General features: G+C 43.6%; 1 protein-coding gene across 1 annotated transcript; it reads left to right on the forward strand.

The window, feature by feature from the left end:
• The first annotated feature begins 120 nt into the window (after positions 1-120).
• On the forward strand, positions 121-12,319 carry LOC110090348 (uncharacterized). The gene is made up of 5 exons (XM_072988575.2): positions 121-174; positions 922-1,006; positions 3,103-3,839; positions 7,369-7,441; positions 9,846-12,319. The coding sequence occupies exons 2-5, from the start codon at positions 946-948 to the stop codon at positions 10,763-10,765; spliced, it is 1,791 nt and encodes a 596-aa protein (XP_072844676.2). The 5' UTR covers positions 121-174; positions 922-945; the 3' UTR covers positions 10,766-12,319.
• The last annotated feature ends 4,912 nt before the right edge of the window (positions 12,320-17,231 follow it).

Raw genomic sequence — 17,231 nt, forward strand, 5'->3', positions numbered from 1 at the left:
TTTGCTTAACTGCAACCCTGAAGTGGTTAAAGGCACAGAGCTGCAATGGCTAGACAAGTCCATACATTCACCAGCCCCCTTCCGGGTCCACTGCCTTCCTTTATGCCTGGGGAGGGGAAGACTCTGCCTTTTGCAGGGAGGCATTGATTGGCACTCTCACTGTGGAAGGGGGAGGTGAGTGAAAGCCTGGACAGACTAGCATCGGGAAGCAGAAAATAAAAGAAATCGGGAAAATAAAATGTCAAAAAGCAGCCACTGCCAGAGAAGGGGGTGGTTTTTGATATTCCTAAGATTCCCTGCTAGGTTGCCAACATCTCGCTTGCTCTCTGCAGCTGTGCTTTTCTTGAGGATTCAGTGTGCACCAACCCTTTTGCATGCTGATTCCTGCAAAAGGCAGAGGAGCGGGTCAAGATAGTTTTATTTCCCCCCCCCCCCAGGTTGCCAATGGACTTAAAAGAATCAAAAGGCCAACGTGGCCTGTTCCTGCGCCTTAGAAGGTGGCACTGGGTTACAGAAATCACCTGGTGCCGTTTTGGGTATTTTAAATAAATAAATAAAAATTAATAGATTTGTTAATGAAAATCTATTTTTGGGCCGTCCTTTGGGAGTTGTTTTCTGCTCCTTTGAGAGCTTCTGTATAACAGTATGGCAGTCAGCATTGTATTGGTATTTTACTCTAGAACCCATGAAATTGTATAAATCATGGCAGCAAATTTCAGCAAACTAACGAGGTGACAGCAGTATACCTGGTCTTGTACCTGATCAGCAATGTAATTAGGACCTCATCAGTTAGGTGTAATTTAATGTCAAATTCCAGTTAATTAAGGAGGTGCCAGTCACATCCCGAACTCTTGATAAGCATTTATTTCTGTGGTATCACGTTTGAATTATAATTATTTTTAATTTATTTTCCCTTTGTAGGTATAAAAGCGTGAAGATTTCATTATGCCAATCCATGCAGAGAAGGGCCATGAGGCAAGGCACCTGAAAGATCAAAACAAGAAAGGTAAAAGATTATTGTGTAGACTTGACGTTTTGCTTACAGTTTACTGTTTTATGTTGTAAACCACCCAGAGTGGCCGCTAATTAGATGGGCGCTATATAAATAAAATAAAAGCAAAACTGAAGGACCACATAATACTGTATACAGAACACAGCTCATACAAATGCTCAGCATAATGTAAGGGAAATGGTTATGTCCTTCCATAGTGCTGGTTTCCAGTTGGCATGTGGGCTGTCCTGTGGGATCTAGAGAATAGAAAAAGTGAAATGTTGCCCTAATTGATGGTATTAGGGGACAAATCCAGTCTGTTAGGTTTCTCTAGTTTCTCTGTAGCTCCTGTCATACCCAACCAGCATATCTCCTGTTTGGGCATGACAGGCATTGCAGTCTAGCACAGTGGTCCCCAACCTTGGGCCTCCAGATGTTCTTGGACTTCAACTCCCAGAAATCGTGGCCAGCAGAGGTGGTGGTGTTGTAGTGGTGTTGTAGACTACAACTTCTGGGAGTTGTAGTCCAAGAACATCTGGAGGCCCAAGGTTGAGGACCACTGGTCTAGCACATTTGGAGGGTGCCAATGAAGGAAGGGAAAGCTATTCTAGAATCTGAACTGATCTAAGAGAGCCGTGGTGTTGAACAACAGTTGCCCAGTCGAGATTCCCAGTGAGGATCGAATCCAGTGTTTCAAAGAATTTTATCACTTTGAAAGAAAGAGGCTCTCTCAAGATAATGATTATTCAAGGATGGTCACTTTCCAGTTGAGTAGCAGGAAATAAATTTGAAACTGACTAAAGCATATCAGGCAGAACAAAAAGAATACACATGATGCACACCCATATAAGTGGACTAAACATCAGTCAAGGTTTCTTTAGTCATTACCAGATGTAATAATTATGTTATCTACTGGCATTTTCTTTCATCGCCTTGAGACCCAGGCTCGAAGGTATAGCCTGTCATTTTCTGCACTACAGTATATTGTTTCTCGATTGTGTCTTTTAACTGTGTTACCGTGTACAGTTGGTCTTTAAAGTACCACAACATTATTATTTTTTTGCTTTGGTGTCTCCTGTAGGAACATTTACAGAACCAGACATCAAAAGAATTTAAGATGTGAAATGCAGACATATACCACTGCCCCCTTAGAGCCTGAGATGAATGTTTTGTCGTGTCATCTCTGTATTCTACCTCATATGTCTGGAAAAGTGAACAAAAAAGTTCTACAAAGCTTTTATTTAAAATATAACATTTAATATATAAGGTGCCACAGCATTGTTGTCTTTTTTTAGTTTTTCTTTTTCTTTTGCCTGATGAGCTTGCACAGACTTACATGGCTATCTCTTCTAAAACTATGACTAAAGCGTAATGGCAAAGAACAATTGACTACATAAATAAACCATAATTTCCCAAGACAATCCTCTTTGTCTTGTGCCTCTCCTACTACCTGGATGACATCACGCCTGTGATTTGAGGGGGCATGACCTCAAAAGTTCACCGTTAAGGGAATGTTACCATCAGATTGGGGGGTGTTGTTGTTGTTTGGTCCCATTTGTATCTAGACTATGGCTTTTTTTAAAAAAAGAAATCCCATTTATTTTTGACTGATGGTTTGATTAAACATTATTAAAAAGAGGTCCTACTAGCATGATAGTAAAGGCATGGAGCCTGTCATCTGCCATTCTGCTAAATACTTTTTAAATTGTTATCTAGTTAATTGTATTTTTTTAATTGGCTGCAAACATTTTTAATTGGTTGAGCCAATCAATTAATTAACCAGAGGCCAATGAGGATTGTAGACTGACATGTAGGAAGGGGCACCGCACTGATGAAGGCTGTCCTCTACTGCAGTGGTTCTTAACCTTAGGTTACTCAGGTGTTTTTGAACTGCAACTCCCAGAAACCCCAGCCAGCACAGCTGGTGGTGAAGGCTTCTGGGAGTTGCAGTCCAAAAATACCTGAGTAACCCAAGGTTAAGAACCACTGCTCTACTGCATCTTAACTGGGAATAAGTCCCATTGAAGTCAGTGGGCTCCCTTCTAAATGCAAATGTATAAGATTCTGCCGTAAAGATTGCATGTCCCAAGAAAACTGAATTGCTGTTTCAGGCCAGGAAGTGCAGGCACAAATAAAAATGGAGCCACAGGACCCAAGTGCATCCTGGGAGAGCTTCAAGGCTGGTGATAGAGATTCTTATGTTGTCCAAGTGAAGACCGTCAAGGAGTTTCTGAGCGAGAAAAGCCCAGTGCAAATCAAGAAAGAACCTGAAGAGGATCTACAGCAGTCCTGGGAAACCCAGTTGCAGGAGTTGCTGAAGAGTGTGGAGTCTCCTCAGTCAGCATGGAGGCCCCCAACGTCTCCTGACCCGATATATGAAGAGGACATGGATGAGCTCCAGGATTCCATGAAGGAAATGGCTTCAGTCAGCCTGTGGCCTCGAGGTGAGTGGGCAGCTCCGTCCCCCATGCCAGCCCTTGGGGAAGCTGGTAAACCCAAGAAAGGCCTGGAGTCTTCCATGAAAGTGAAGGAGGAAGTTGTGAGTGAGGACGCCACCCACGCGGAAACGCAACGCCAGCGCTTCAGGCACTTCTGCTACCAAGAGGCTGAAGGACCCCGGGAGGTTTGCAAGCAGCTCTGGAGACTCTGCCATCAGTGGCTGAAGCCGGACAGGCGCTCCAAGGACCAGATCGTGGACGCGCTCATCCTTGAGCAGTTCCTGAACGTCTTGCCTTGGGAAATGCAGAGCTGGGTCAGGGAGTGGCGCCCTGAGAGCTGCAGCCAGGCAGTCGCCTTGGCTGAGGATTTCCTCGGGAGGTGGCAAGAACCTGAGCAATGGCAGAACGAGGTGAGCACTCGCATTGCACGGAACGGACCGCAGAGCAGTGCTCTGTCTCTCACGGGGTTTCAGAGTGATTTGGGGAGGTGGTTGTCATGAAAGGGCAGCAAATTTAGTTATTTAATTATTAATACTGTGGTATACACTAGAACCCCGTATCCACAGGCAATAGGCTCCAAGCTCCACCCCCGTGGATGCTGAAAAATACAGATTATAGCAAACCCTATTTTAATGTATTTCTCTAACAAACACTAAACATAGCATGGTCTTTGCCTCCCTCTTAGTGGCCAGTTCTGGTAACTTCATCTTGAGAAATATACATTGCTGGGATTTTTCTTTTAACATTTTCAGCCCGTGGATAAGTGAATCAGTGGAAACTTATCCTGCCGATAAGGGAGTCCTACTGTATTTACAGTGGTGCCTCACATAACGAGCGCACCGTTTAACAACGAATTCGCATAGCGATCCATTTTTTGGGATCGCTAATGCGATCGCATACTGATGTTCTCTATGGCCAAAAATCGCTTTGCGACGATCGGTAAGCGTTTCGCTTACCGATTCTCACATAGCAATTTTTAAAAATCAGCTGTTCGGCAGTTCCAAAATGGCCGCCGGATGCCCAAAATGGCAGCACGCAGCATTTTCAATGGATTTAAAGGGGGAAAACAAAAAATCACCAAAAATTAACGAAGACTCAGAACAGAGCCAAATTAAGTTTGCATAGGTTTCACAAGGTGCACTACCGATTTCAAGCATTTAAAACAGGTTTCAAACATTTTAAGACACTTAAAAATTAGCGAAAACAGAGATCGGGAAGCCAGTTGAAATGCATTGAAGCCGGCTTCAGTGCTTTTGAATGGCTTTCCGTTGGGGAAAACATTGTTTCACTTTGCGATGTTTCCTATGGGGATTTTCGCTTAAGGATGGTAATCCGTTCCCATTGGAACGGATTGGAACGGATTAACCGTTCCCATTGGAACGGATTAACCGGTTTTCAATGCATTCCTATGGGAAATGGTGTTTCGCTTAATGATGTTTTCCCATAGCGATGGTTTTTTTGGAACCAATTAACATCGTTAAGCGAGGCACCACTGTACTCATTAGCAATTTCCTCCTTGCTTTCAGCTTACTCCTTGCACTTTTTTAACCTCTTGGCCTTCTAGGTGTCCCAACACAATGGTACCAAGCCTTTATTAAAATAAAAATAAAACATTACATGAAAGGAAGTGGGAAATAAGCAATTTGAAGGGCAATGGTGTTTTATCAAGGATGGGGCTTTAAAAACAGAACAAGAGCCATTTTGAAACCCTTCTCTCTATTGATTAATTTAAGAAGTGCCTCCTGTTCTGTATTTGCTGATGGCAGATGCTTTCTGCATGGTCAGTGATGACACAGTCTAAACCAATGCAGATGTATTCATTACCAAAAAAGTAGAAGCCCCAGTGGCAGAGGAAAACACTCAGGATGGAGAGAGGAACTCTAGGCTACTTCATATTGACTTATATATATTATGTAGTCCAGTTATGACGTGGGACGTGGTGGCGCTGCGGGCTAAACCGCAGAAGCCTGTGCTGCAGGATCAGAAGACCAGCAGTTGTAAGATCGAATCCACGTGACGGAGTGAGTGCCCGTCACTTGTCCCAGCTCCCGCCAACCTAGCGGTTCGAAAGCATGCAAGTGCAAGTAGATAAATAGGTACCACCTCGGTGGGAAGGTAACAGCGTTCCGTGTCTAAGTCACACTGGCCATGTGACCACGGAAGATTGTCTTCGGACAAATGCTGGCTCTATGGCTTGGAAACGGGGATGAGCACCACCCCCTAGAGTCGAACACGACTGGACAAAAATTATCAAGGGGAACCTTTACCTTTACCTAGTCCAGTGATGGTGAAACTTTTTGAGCCCGAGTGCCCAAACTGCAACACAAAGCCAACTTATTTATTTTAAAAAGCCACTTCAATGAAAATTGAATACTGAGGTTTTAGTTTAGAAAAAACTGCCCCGCAAGGGTTAAATGCTTGGTTGTTGTTTTTCTAGGGGCATTATAAACAAATACTTTATGGTCCTCCAATTCCCCATCAGGCTAGACCAGTAATGGCCGCCATTGCACCCCTCCACTGAACCACTGCACCAGCAGAGGGGAGTGCAAAAATTGGAGGATGGGTAAGTATTTTCCAATGGCAACTTACAGCTCATGTGCCCATGGAGAGGGCTCTGTGTGCCAGCTGTGGCATGCGTGCCATAGGTTCGCCGTTGCTGGTGTAGTCAAAGGAAAAAATCATGTGAATCTGATTGTCCCAATCTAAGAATATTCCCCACGTTATTTGTTAGTGTAGTCTCTTCCTAAGGCCTAGCTTGGGCTCAGCGTGCATTAAACTATCTGTCTCGGTGAGTGACATGAAAAAACAATTCCCAGCTTTTTCCAGAGCCTAGTTAATCAAATCTGCATCTTCCCCAGTCACAAGGGACTTCAAAGGACCACCCCGTCCCTGACACCATACACATATTGCCTCTTAAAGGATTGGGCCATGATCCCACCCCCACAACATGTAAAAAACTTCCTAGAAATGTACAGCCCTCCCAGGAAAAATCTGATCAGCCACTGCTTAGAAGCAACATCTTGCAGGAATGGATGGACATTTGGCCTCTTCCCTCAGGGTTTTTCATGCGCTCTGCCTGCAGTGTGGATCTGCGCTCCACAGTTTCTACAGTTCGATGTTGCTTTAACTGTCAGGAGGACTATGGAACCTTTGGGCTTTGTATGCTGATGAGGCATTTAGAATTTCTGGCCATTCATTCATTCATTCATTCATTCATTCATTCATTCATTCATTCATTCATTCATGTATTTATTTATTTATTTAACTTATATGCCGCCCACTCTACCCAAAGGTCTCTGGGCGGCTTACAACAAATCTCCTAATGCAGCAAAGAATCCTATGGACCGCACCAAATGAAACACCATAAGACTCCACTGAAGGCAGCCAAAGCATTTAAAAGCCAGGATCCTGACCGGTAACCTACCTATGTGTAAGAGAAATCATATAAGCAGTTACAGCTGATTATCTCCAGTTAACAAGGTGCTGTCGCATTTCTGGTCATGCATCCATTTGCATGCCAGGCACTTGTCTATAATTTAATTAATTAGCAGCAATTTGCTAGTGCAATTTACTTCGCTTAAACTGTGATGAATTACCAATGGGATTCTGGCCAATGGAGTTTCAAATGGCTTGACCTGTGCAGTGTCGATGCACTCTTGGTGTCCTCTGGTAGGTTTACCAGGTTCTGGAAGTGTCCATTCGTTGAATATTACAATTAATACTTCCCATAATAGCCTACATATGGATGCGGTCCATAATATAGTGGGGAGTAGACAAGTTAGTGTCTTCCAAATGTTTCAGACCACAATTCTTTAATTCTCTGACCATTGGCTAAGTTGCCTCTCGCTTGTACAAAACATGAAGGATCCTAGGTCCGCTATGCCTCTCACATCCTTTCTGCCAAAGGTCTTATACAATGTGGATCTGCTTCCTTTGCAGGAGCCCCAGCTAGCGGTGGAGTCAGTCGTCAGCACCCCAAAGACGCAGATCTCTGTGGAAACCAAGCAAAAGGGTAATTTTGTTTCTTTGGATGAAGTGTTCACAAGGTTGTGATTTTAAAAAATCCAATGAAGGTTCCACCAGCAGGACTCAAGGCAGCTAACAACAAGATTAGGAAAAGGTTCAAATAGGGAATCTAGACCACAGATCAACCTTTCCTTCTTACTTAATACATTTGTGCATCGACACAGACTTATAGTTCCTTAACTTCTACTCCAAGTAAACATAAGAGATAAGCTGCACTCTTTGATTTGTCAAAGAGAGGGGGAACCTCTTCTTGCCTAGGGCTGAGCTTTCAACACAACAATAATTTTTTTCTCTAAATATGAATCAGCTGGATTGTTCTATGAAGATTGTCCAACTTTGGATAGAGCTGTGTTGCGCTCACAGGGGTGTGTGTCATGATCACATGCATGCCCGCGAGTACAACACGCCCCTCTGCAAACACGACATGCCCCCATGCGTGTGGGGGGGGGAGATCTGTATCCGCGGCCCAGTTCCAGGGAGCCCGTGGACCGCCCCTGAGCTGCGGATAGGGGGTTGGGGACCCCTGCTCCAGAGGATCTATAGAGAGTAGGGTATCTAGTGAAATTATGCTGTAATATAAAATTACATGGAGTGGAAGTTAAGATACAAGAAAGGTGGATCCGTGTGCCCACATTTCAAGTGAGGTGTGTGGTAAACTTGATCTGTACTTTGAATGTCCTTGCTGTTCGGGTTTTAATTAATTAATTAATTAATTAATTTAATTTCTATGCCACCCAATCGACCCAGAGGTCTCTGGGTGGCTCACAACAATTAAAGTTCAATACAGTAAAAGATAAAATGATTAAAATACAATTAAAATACAATTAAAATTGCCATCATCAGGACCCACAGTTGATGTTATTTCAATTAAAAGCCTTCTGGAACAGGAAGGTTTTGACCTGGCGCCGAAATGTCATCAGCGTCGGCGCCAGACGAATTTCAGTCGGGAGGGCATTCCATAGTCTGGGGGCAGCTGCCGAGAAGGCCCTTTGTCTACAAGCCGTCCCTCTTACCTCCTTGAGGGATGGCTCTTTCAAAAGGGCCCCCTGGCTAGATCTTAACTGCCGGGTAGGCTCATATGGATTTAAATTCAGCAAAAAAAAAAATTTTTAACTGTAATTTTTTTCTTGAGAAATTTCCTGCTTTTTAAAAATGTAGGAACACACAAATGTTGGAAAAAATAGTCTGTCTTTTCTAAACAAGTTAAGGTAAGGGGGCAAAATTATGCCACCATGTAAATAAACAAACCAAACAGTCAACCAGAGCAGAACAATTGCCCTCCTCCAGAAACTTGTTTCAGGGCCAGACATGTTCCACCCAAAACTAATTCTGCTCAAAGATAGGCTTAGAAAGCCATAATCTTTACTTGGCAACTACCACTCAGCTTGGGGACAAGGCACAAGCAGTGATGTCAAACTTTCAGAAGGCGGCAGGATTGACAGGTAGAATTGCAATGAATATTAACCATAATGAAGGATGAGCAAAGCAAGGGGCAGCCTTGACATTTAATTTTTGTGGGGGATGTAACATGGAAAATCACTCGTGTTATGAATCATATAGTGGCTGGAACCACTGGGTAATAAAAAGAGACAAAGCTTTAACGCTAATAATAGGCCATCAAGTCAATTCTGACTTATGTCAACCCTTTTCAGGGTTTTCGAGGTAGAGCATACTTAGAAGTGGTTTCCCATTCTTGGGAGAGCCCTGGGGCTGTGTAGCTTGTCCAAGGCCACCCAGGCTGGCTTTCCTCACAGGAGGCACTGTGAGGAATCAAACTCCCAATCTTTGACTCCACAGCCAGATATTTAAACCACTGAACTAGCCAGCCATTTTTAATGCTAACACATAATTCTAAATACAGTGGTGCTCTGCTTTACAGTTACCTCATTAAATGACGAAATCGCTTCACGGCGATGTTTCAAAGGGTGATTTTCGTTTGACGATGATCAGTTCCCTGCTTCGGGAACCAGTTCTTCGCCTTACGATGATCTAAAAACAGCTGATCGTCTGGTTTCAAAATAGCCGCCCGCTGTGGAAAATGGCTCCCCACTGTTTTTAGGACGGATTTTTTGCTTAACAGGGATCGGAAAATGGCCGCCCTATGGAGGATCTACGCTGGATGCTAAGGTATTTCACCCATTGGAACGCATTGAGCGGTTTTCAATGCGTTTCAGTGGGCTTTTTACTTTCGCTTGATGACGATTTCGTTCCACAGCGATTTCACTGGAATGAATTAACGTCGTCAAGAGAGGCACCACTATAAGTTAGTGGGGCCTCCTAGAAATAAATCAAATGAATGTTGTTGTTTGAAAATAATAAAAATGAACAAAAACATCACATAGGGGGAGAAACTTATTTTTGTGCCATGATAATCTTCTTTTGTTTTCTAGAAGTAAATGGGCAAGTGGAAGAGCATGGAGAGGTGTCATTTCCCATAGAAAGAACAGAGCAAGGGAGACTTTGTGGAATATCCTTCCAGGGCCTTGAGGTGGATTTGATGCCTGGAAGTCCACTCAAGCCCAGAAGCCATTGGGAAAACCACCTGGGGAAAGCCACCCAGCACACTTTTCTCCATGAGGAGAGAGATGTTGGCTTACACAAAGATGCCTTTCCAGAGGGGATCATCCAGTTTGACGTCAAGAAGGAACAGGTTGACAATAGGGGCTTTAAGCAGCATAATGGCCAGGCCGTGCAGATAGCTGAAAAACCGTACACATGTTTGTACTGTGGGAAGACCTCGAACTGCAAGGCAAACCTTGTGGTACATGAGAGAACCCACACCGGAGAGAAGCCGTATGCCTGCTTGGACTGCGGCAAGAGCTTCAACCGGAAGTCAACCCTCGTGAGGCACAAGAGGATGCACACTGGGGAAAAGCCGTACGAGTGCGCCGAGTGCGGGAGGCGCTTCAGCATCCGGTGCAACCTGATTAATCATGAGAGAATCCACACAGGTGAGAAGCCATACAGTTGCTCGGACTGCGGGCAGAGGTTTAGTCGGCGGCTACAGCTTGTCATACACAGGAGAACTCATACAGGAGAGACGCCGTACAGATGCGCCCAGTGTGGGAAATGCTTTACTCGCCGCTCTTCTCTTTTGACGCACGAGAGGATCCACACGGGAGAGAAACCAAACACTTGCACAGATTGTGGGAAAAGCTTCATTCAGAAAGGATACCTTCTTATACACAGAAGGATCCACACGGGAGAGAGACCCTATAAATGCACATCGTGCGAGCAAAGATTTCTCAATCGTAGTGATCTACGAAGACACGAAAAAATCCACGCTGGAGCAAATCCTGCAAGCTGCTAGAGTTATAACCATGAACCTGGAGTGTGGCTGCTTGCTTTTATTTGCCTGCCCAGCAGCCTGTGGTTTACTACTGGAAATGGAAATGCTTAATTCATTGTTTAAAAATATTGATGTTTTAAAAAGAAAGAGAAAATGTAAAAGGTACATGCAAGGGAATCAGAAGTGATAACAACACAAAACTGTGAACATGTTTAATAAGATTTGAAGAGATTGGTTGGTGCAGCTTTCCAAAAAGATGGGCTGGAGAATGGGGGACTTTTTTGCTTAGGAAAAACAACAACTAAGAGGACCATGACAAAAGTTAATAAAAGGCATAGAAATAACAAGCCTATTAAGGTATGGGAACTATTTATGTGGAATGAATGACTGATATAAACCACAGGTGCCGACAGAGCATAAACAGGTTAGATGCCCAACTCAGAGCAGAGCACTGTTCTTCTCAGATAACCTTCAGAAAATATACTTCATTAACAATCCATTATTGAAATATGCTTGTCTGGTTTCCGGCATAAAAGGCTGGTCCCGATCCCTCAGCCTCAACATCCATTTCGAATAATCTTTCCTTTTATTGCTCTGATACATATTGTCAGCATCCAGAATGTGTAGGGGAGAGGTTTATATAAATTAAATACTTTTTTATAGTTAAAAACCCCCGCCACTTTTAAAGACAAAATTGAGAGAAAGACTTGAAAACATACTTTCTAATTGCAGGGATGTTGAAACACCCAAAGCCTTCTGCTTAGATGGGTGGATTTGTCAGGTTCACGGTCTCTTATAATTGAATTTTCATCATCTGAAGTTCTTTTTTGTCACATCTGTGGAAAACATTTGCTCATTTTAAAAAAGTTCTTATCAAAAAGAAGGCGATCACAATTCTGACCTTTTGCTAAGGGGACTTATTGTCAACCAGGAGAATTATAGAAGCTAGCGTTTGAATAAATGTTTGGTATAACTGAGCAAATAAGCAATCTGGATTGGAGATGGGCACGAACCAATTCACTCTGGGTTCGTCCCAGTTCGTCCCGCCTCCTCCGGCTCAAATCAGCCACTCGCCAGGCCCAGCCTGCTACCCTTCTTGCACCTCCTGAGCTGATCTACCAGTCCCAGCAACAGCTCAGGCTCCTCTGCCCCGCCCTCGTGGCTGATTGCCCACTCAGAGAAAAGGGCGGGGCAGAGAAGTCTGTGCTCTGGCTCCTGATTGGGGGATTAGCAAGCAATCTGGGCCTGTTGACTGGCTCATTGGCTGAGGAAGCGGGAGATGGGAACGGCAGCACACCTTTATGAACCCACACCAGTTGGGACAAACAGGTTCATGCCTATCTGGATCTTGGGCCAGAAATTATATATTTACAGAGGCAAGGGGGACAGAGAGCTGGTTATATTTATGATCATCACATTATTTTCCATTACTGCTTGTTGGAAACTATTTGAGAAACTAAGGGCTGCGTGAGAACAACTGCTCCTGTAAAATTACATGGTTCATCACCTTTTTTTTGCTGTTTTTCTGACCATTCATGTGATGCAATGCTTGTCTCAATAAAGAAAATGACACAATCTACATTTTCCAGAGCTTTTTGTCCCTGCTGCCTTCATGATTTATTTTGTTATGGGAGTTTGTTCCTGGGGACAGAGTTCAGCAATGTAGCAGTGAACTTAATGTTTATGTGTTGCATTTCCATCCCTGTTTTCTCCCAGCCGTGGGATTCAAGGCAGTTTCCTACAGAATGAATTGGCCAAAACCTCTTCATTTGTATGCCAGTTTATGAAATAATAAGCTTCATAAAAGAAGCCATGACAGGGATGTGAGCTTCAGAGGGAGGGTTTTAAAGATTTCCTGAAGAGAAGCATTTTTGGAAGCTTGGCTTTTCAAAGGTCCGTCTGAACATGACCCTGGTAAACTCTACCCTGCCTTGAAAAGAGGAAGTAGCTTGCATTTTTGCCCCCCCCCGAAGAATCTTAATTTTTGAAATGCAGTACACAAGTTCTGCATTTCAAAATTCACAAGCTCACACTATCAATCTGAAGAAGTGAAAGTGAGGAACACAGAAATGCAGTTTCCAAAGACATAGTGGTGTGAATTTGTTTCAGCATATACAACCAAAAATAAACTAGAAGGCAAGTCTTCTATCATCATGAAAAAGGTTTGTTTTAGCATAAATTTTCTTCAACACATATCTGCTTTGTTGCTGTGCCTTTGACAAAGTGCCCCATGATATCCTGATTAGCAAGCTAACTAGGTGTGGGCTGGATAGATCAAGGGTCAGGTGGATACACAGTTGGCTACAGAATCATACTCAGAGGGTGATGATTAATGGGTCCTTCTCAAACTGGGAGTAGGTAACAAGTGGGGTACCCCAAAGCTCAGTCCTGGGTCCAGCACTCTTCAATATTTTTATTAATGAATTGGATAAGGGAATGCAGGGAATACTTGTCAAATTTGCAGATGATACCAAATTTGGAGGAATAGCTAATACCCTAAAAGACAGAGACAACATTCAAAATGACCTTGATAGGATGGAGCACTGGGCCAAAAGCAATAGAATTATATTCAACAGGGATAAGTGCAAAGTACTGCATCTCAGAAAAATAAACCAATTGCACAGTTACAAGATACCTGGTTCAGCAAAAGTACAAGCGAGAAGGATCTTGGAATTGTGGTAGAGCACAAGTTAAATATGAGCCAACAGTGTGATGTGGCTACAAAAAAGGCTAATGCTATTTTAGGCTGCATTAATAGAAGTATAGTTTCCAAATCCCGCAAAGTGCTAGTCCCCCTCTATTCTGCACTGGTTAGGCCTCACCTTGAGTATTGTGTCCAGTTCTGGACACTGCACTTCAAGAAGGACACTGACAAATTGGAACAAGTTCAGAGGAAGGCGACAAGGATGATCAGCGGACTGGAAACTAAGCCTTATGAGGAGAGGCTGAAAGAATTGGGCATGTTTAGCCTTGAGAAAAGAAGGCTGAAGGGTGATATGATAGCACTTTTCAAATATTTGAAAGGCTGTCATACAGAGAGCCCTATCTGGGCTAGGGTGACTGTCAATCTATCCAGCACTAACCAATTGTTCCTTTCTCTGCCTCTGAATTCAAAGAAAGACCCACCTCTCTGCTCTGGGTCTTTTTCCTGTTGTCTGTTGCAAGCTGTGAGTCTGTTGAACTCTGTTTGCTAACAGCAGTCATGTCTGTCAGATTGCTGTTTCATCTGTTCAATTGTAAGTAAAGAAATCTTTTAATTTTTTTTACTACTAACCTTTTTGGGCGAGTTATTGAGACCATAAGTGCCAGTTAATTTGTAAAGGGATGGACTACTCTGGGCCACTTGAAGCTATTCTGCTCTTTGAATCCCTGCACTTCTGGAATTTAATCAAACATTCAAAACTCTGGAACAGTTCTGGGGGGGTGTTTTGTGGCTGATTTTAGCATTTTAAATTGTAATATTTGAAATTTGTTGGACGTATATTTCATATACGTAATCTTTTATTTTTTATTTTATTTTTATTATACATATTCACATATATTTCATATACGTAATCTTTTATTATGGAACACACAGATGTGAGTAAAGAAAGATCCTGTCACTGACATCGCTCCTGTTGCACTGGGGTCGCCATGCAAGCTATTCCAAGATACCCAAATTCTGGAGACTTCTCGGAGTTGGAATTTTTAAAAAACCACACACACACACAAAGGGTGTGCGTCTAGAAATCAGTTAAAATTGAGAGTGTTCAAGGCAGCACTGCGATCAGTCACCAGCTTCTGTTTACATTTTTGACATCAATTGCCACACCAGTTTAGTAGCATCTACTGACTGGAAGATAACGTCTACATCTGTCATAGGGTAAGCTGGGTTTGCCTGTGTATCCAAGCACAAAACAGAAGAGTTTGGGGTGCAGAACAGGCTGTGGGGTAGACATCATTGTCCTCCAAGAGCAACACCGAGCAACATGTGGCCCACAGGCCAAACGTGGCTCAAGAGCCATGAAATGAGAAACAGGTGGTCTGTTTATATGTTCCCAGAGGCCTCTAGGAGCAGTGGGTTTTGCATGAGGGGCCTCAACCTTCCAAAACGCAAAAACGAAATCCAGTGGTCCCCCTCTGAGATACTTTCAGATGCCTTGCGACAAAGCAATGGCATAAAAACAGCCATTTGGGGGCTTTCTGTGACCCATGGAGGTGGCACAGATTTGACTTGGAGACCCTATATATGTTGTTGTTGTTAAGTCGTTTAGTCATGTCCGACTCTTCATGACCCCATGGACCAGAGCACGCCAGGCCCTCCTATCTTCCACTGCCTCTCGGAGTTGGGTCAGATTCATGGTGGTTGCTTCGATGACTGTCCAGCCATCTCATCCTCTGTCGTCCCCTTCTCCTCTTGCCTTCACACTTTCCTAACATCAAGGTCTTTAGGCTGGGAAATTATCTGCAAGGTTGCAGCCAGAGGGAGTTGGTATTGTGCCCCCCAATATTGTCTGCCTGGAGGGGTTGCTTCAAGGTGTAATGATGGTGCTGGTTCCCTGGTCTGCGCACGGGGAGACCCCGCCGGCCCTTGAAAAACCTGCTGCACACGAAGCTCTCCATGTCGTTCACCTTTACAAATGATGTTTGTTCCTCATTTAGAGGGCATCGCAGCAGAGCCTAGAAAAGTTACTTTTTGGCATCCCGCAACTAAAATTGCCACTATACATGCTTTCTGGGATACAGTGGGGGCAGTGAGCTGAAAAAAGTAACTTTTCCAATTTGAGTTTTCTCTGCTGCCCCCTCTGGAGTTTTCTCTGCTGTCCCCCACCATCTGTTTTTATTAATTGGACATCTGTGTTCGGTGGGTAAGTTATTGTTTCCTTTCATTGCTGTTAGCCACCCGGAGTAGTGCTCTGTCACTAGATTGGTGGAATAAAAATGTGATTAACTAATTAAATAAATAAATAAATTTCCGTGGTCTGCATCTAAGCCATGGCTTACCCACCCTAACACAGGAATGGGTTCCACCAATTATGTGGTTTTGCTCTCCCAAAAGAGACATAAACATAATTTTTGTTGCATTTATTAGATGCATTCCTCACAATGCATTTTGCAACAGACAACAATGGGATAAAAAAGTTTAGAATTAATAAAACTCTCCATGTGAATCCCAGTGTGAAACTCACAGCTACTCCATTCAACCTGAAAAAATTACATATTATAACATTTAAAGTATTTATTTTCCACCAGATTAGTTTAAGGCAGGGCCCCGGGAGCAGAAGCAAACATACAAAAGATATCCTAAAAATACTGCATTTCCCTGCACAGTGGAGTTGTATTCCGGTGACTGCAGACATTTTTGGAACAAGGTCCAAAAATGTTTATAAATTACCAGTACTTATTTTAAAGCCATTTCCAAAAGCTTTTAATCACCTGTTCTGCCCAAAAGTAGATAAATATTTCAGAATCAACAAAGTCTTGTTTTTGAGAACAAAAGAGCTGTTCATGGGGGAAAAAAAAGGAGGCCCAGGGTTTGGGTGTAACATCATACAATTAACACGTCAACACTGAAATCATTACTGCATTAAACAGAAAAAAAAGCGAACTGGTGCATCTGATCTTCTAAAATTAACATTACTTTCTAAATGTTTTTACACAATGAGGGGCATCGGTTTGCTTGGTCTCCCATTTAATACAAAAATACAGTGGTGCCTCGCTTAACGAGCGCCTCGTATAGCGACGAATCCGCATAGCGCTACCTTTTCCGGGATCGCTAATGCAAAGGTATAGCGTTGGCCCCAATGGGCGAAACTCGCATAGCGAAGATCGGTAAGCGTTTCGCTTACCGATCTTCGCTTTGCAACGCCCGAAAATCAACTGTTCGGCGGCTCCAAAATGGCTGCCGGATGCCCGAAATGGCCGCACGCAGCGTTTTCGCACCCTCCCCTCTCTTACCGAGGGCACGAAAATGGCTGCCGGACCCTGGAAACTTCGCTAAACGGTGAGTTTTGTGCCGATTTGGAACGTTCCAATGGCTTTTTACTTTCCGCTTAGCGAAGTTTTCACATAGCGAAGGTTAATCCGGAACGGATTAACCTCGCTATGCGAGGCACCACTGTAACTATTTTAATGCCCAGCTCTGAGCAAACCCTCCACCTGCTGGCTACTCGCTCCCAACACCCAAACGTCTATGTGAGTGTGATGAGCTTTGGTGCACTTGGGGAACTTAACGAAGTTTACAGATCAAATGAAAAGCAAACATAGGAGAGAAGAGGGGGTGGGAAAGCAGACATGTTGGTCCCTGAGTAGATCTATAGTAATATCTTTATTGCTGGCTGGATAGCTCAGTAGTTCAGGTATCTGGCTGCAGAGCCAGCGGTCATGAGTTCCAATTCCCCACTGTGCCTCCTGCAAAGCAAGAGCTAGCCTGTGTGGCCTGGGGAAAGCTGCATAGTCCAAGGGCGCCCCCTAGAGGAAGAGAAAGGGAAGACACCTCTGAAAACCC

The sequence above is a fragment of the Pogona vitticeps genome, chromosome 2 (assembly GCF_051106095.1).
Source record: "Pogona vitticeps strain Pit_001003342236 chromosome 2, PviZW2.1, whole genome shotgun sequence".
NCBI classification, from domain to species: domain Eukaryota; kingdom Metazoa; phylum Chordata; class Lepidosauria; order Squamata; family Agamidae; genus Pogona; species Pogona vitticeps.

Coding starts and splice junctions, on each gene's coding strand:
- LOC110090348 (XM_072988575.2), top strand. CDS start 946: ATGCCAATCCATGCAGAGAAGGGCCATGAGGCAAGGCACCTGAAAGAT. Junction 1,007..3,102: donor GAAAGATCAAAACAAGAAAG/GTAAAAGATTAT, acceptor TTGCTGTTTCAG/GCCAGGAAGTGCAGGCACAA. Junction 3,840..7,368: donor CTGAGCAATGGCAGAACGAG/GTGAGCACTCGC, acceptor CTTCCTTTGCAG/GAGCCCCAGCTAGCGGTGGA.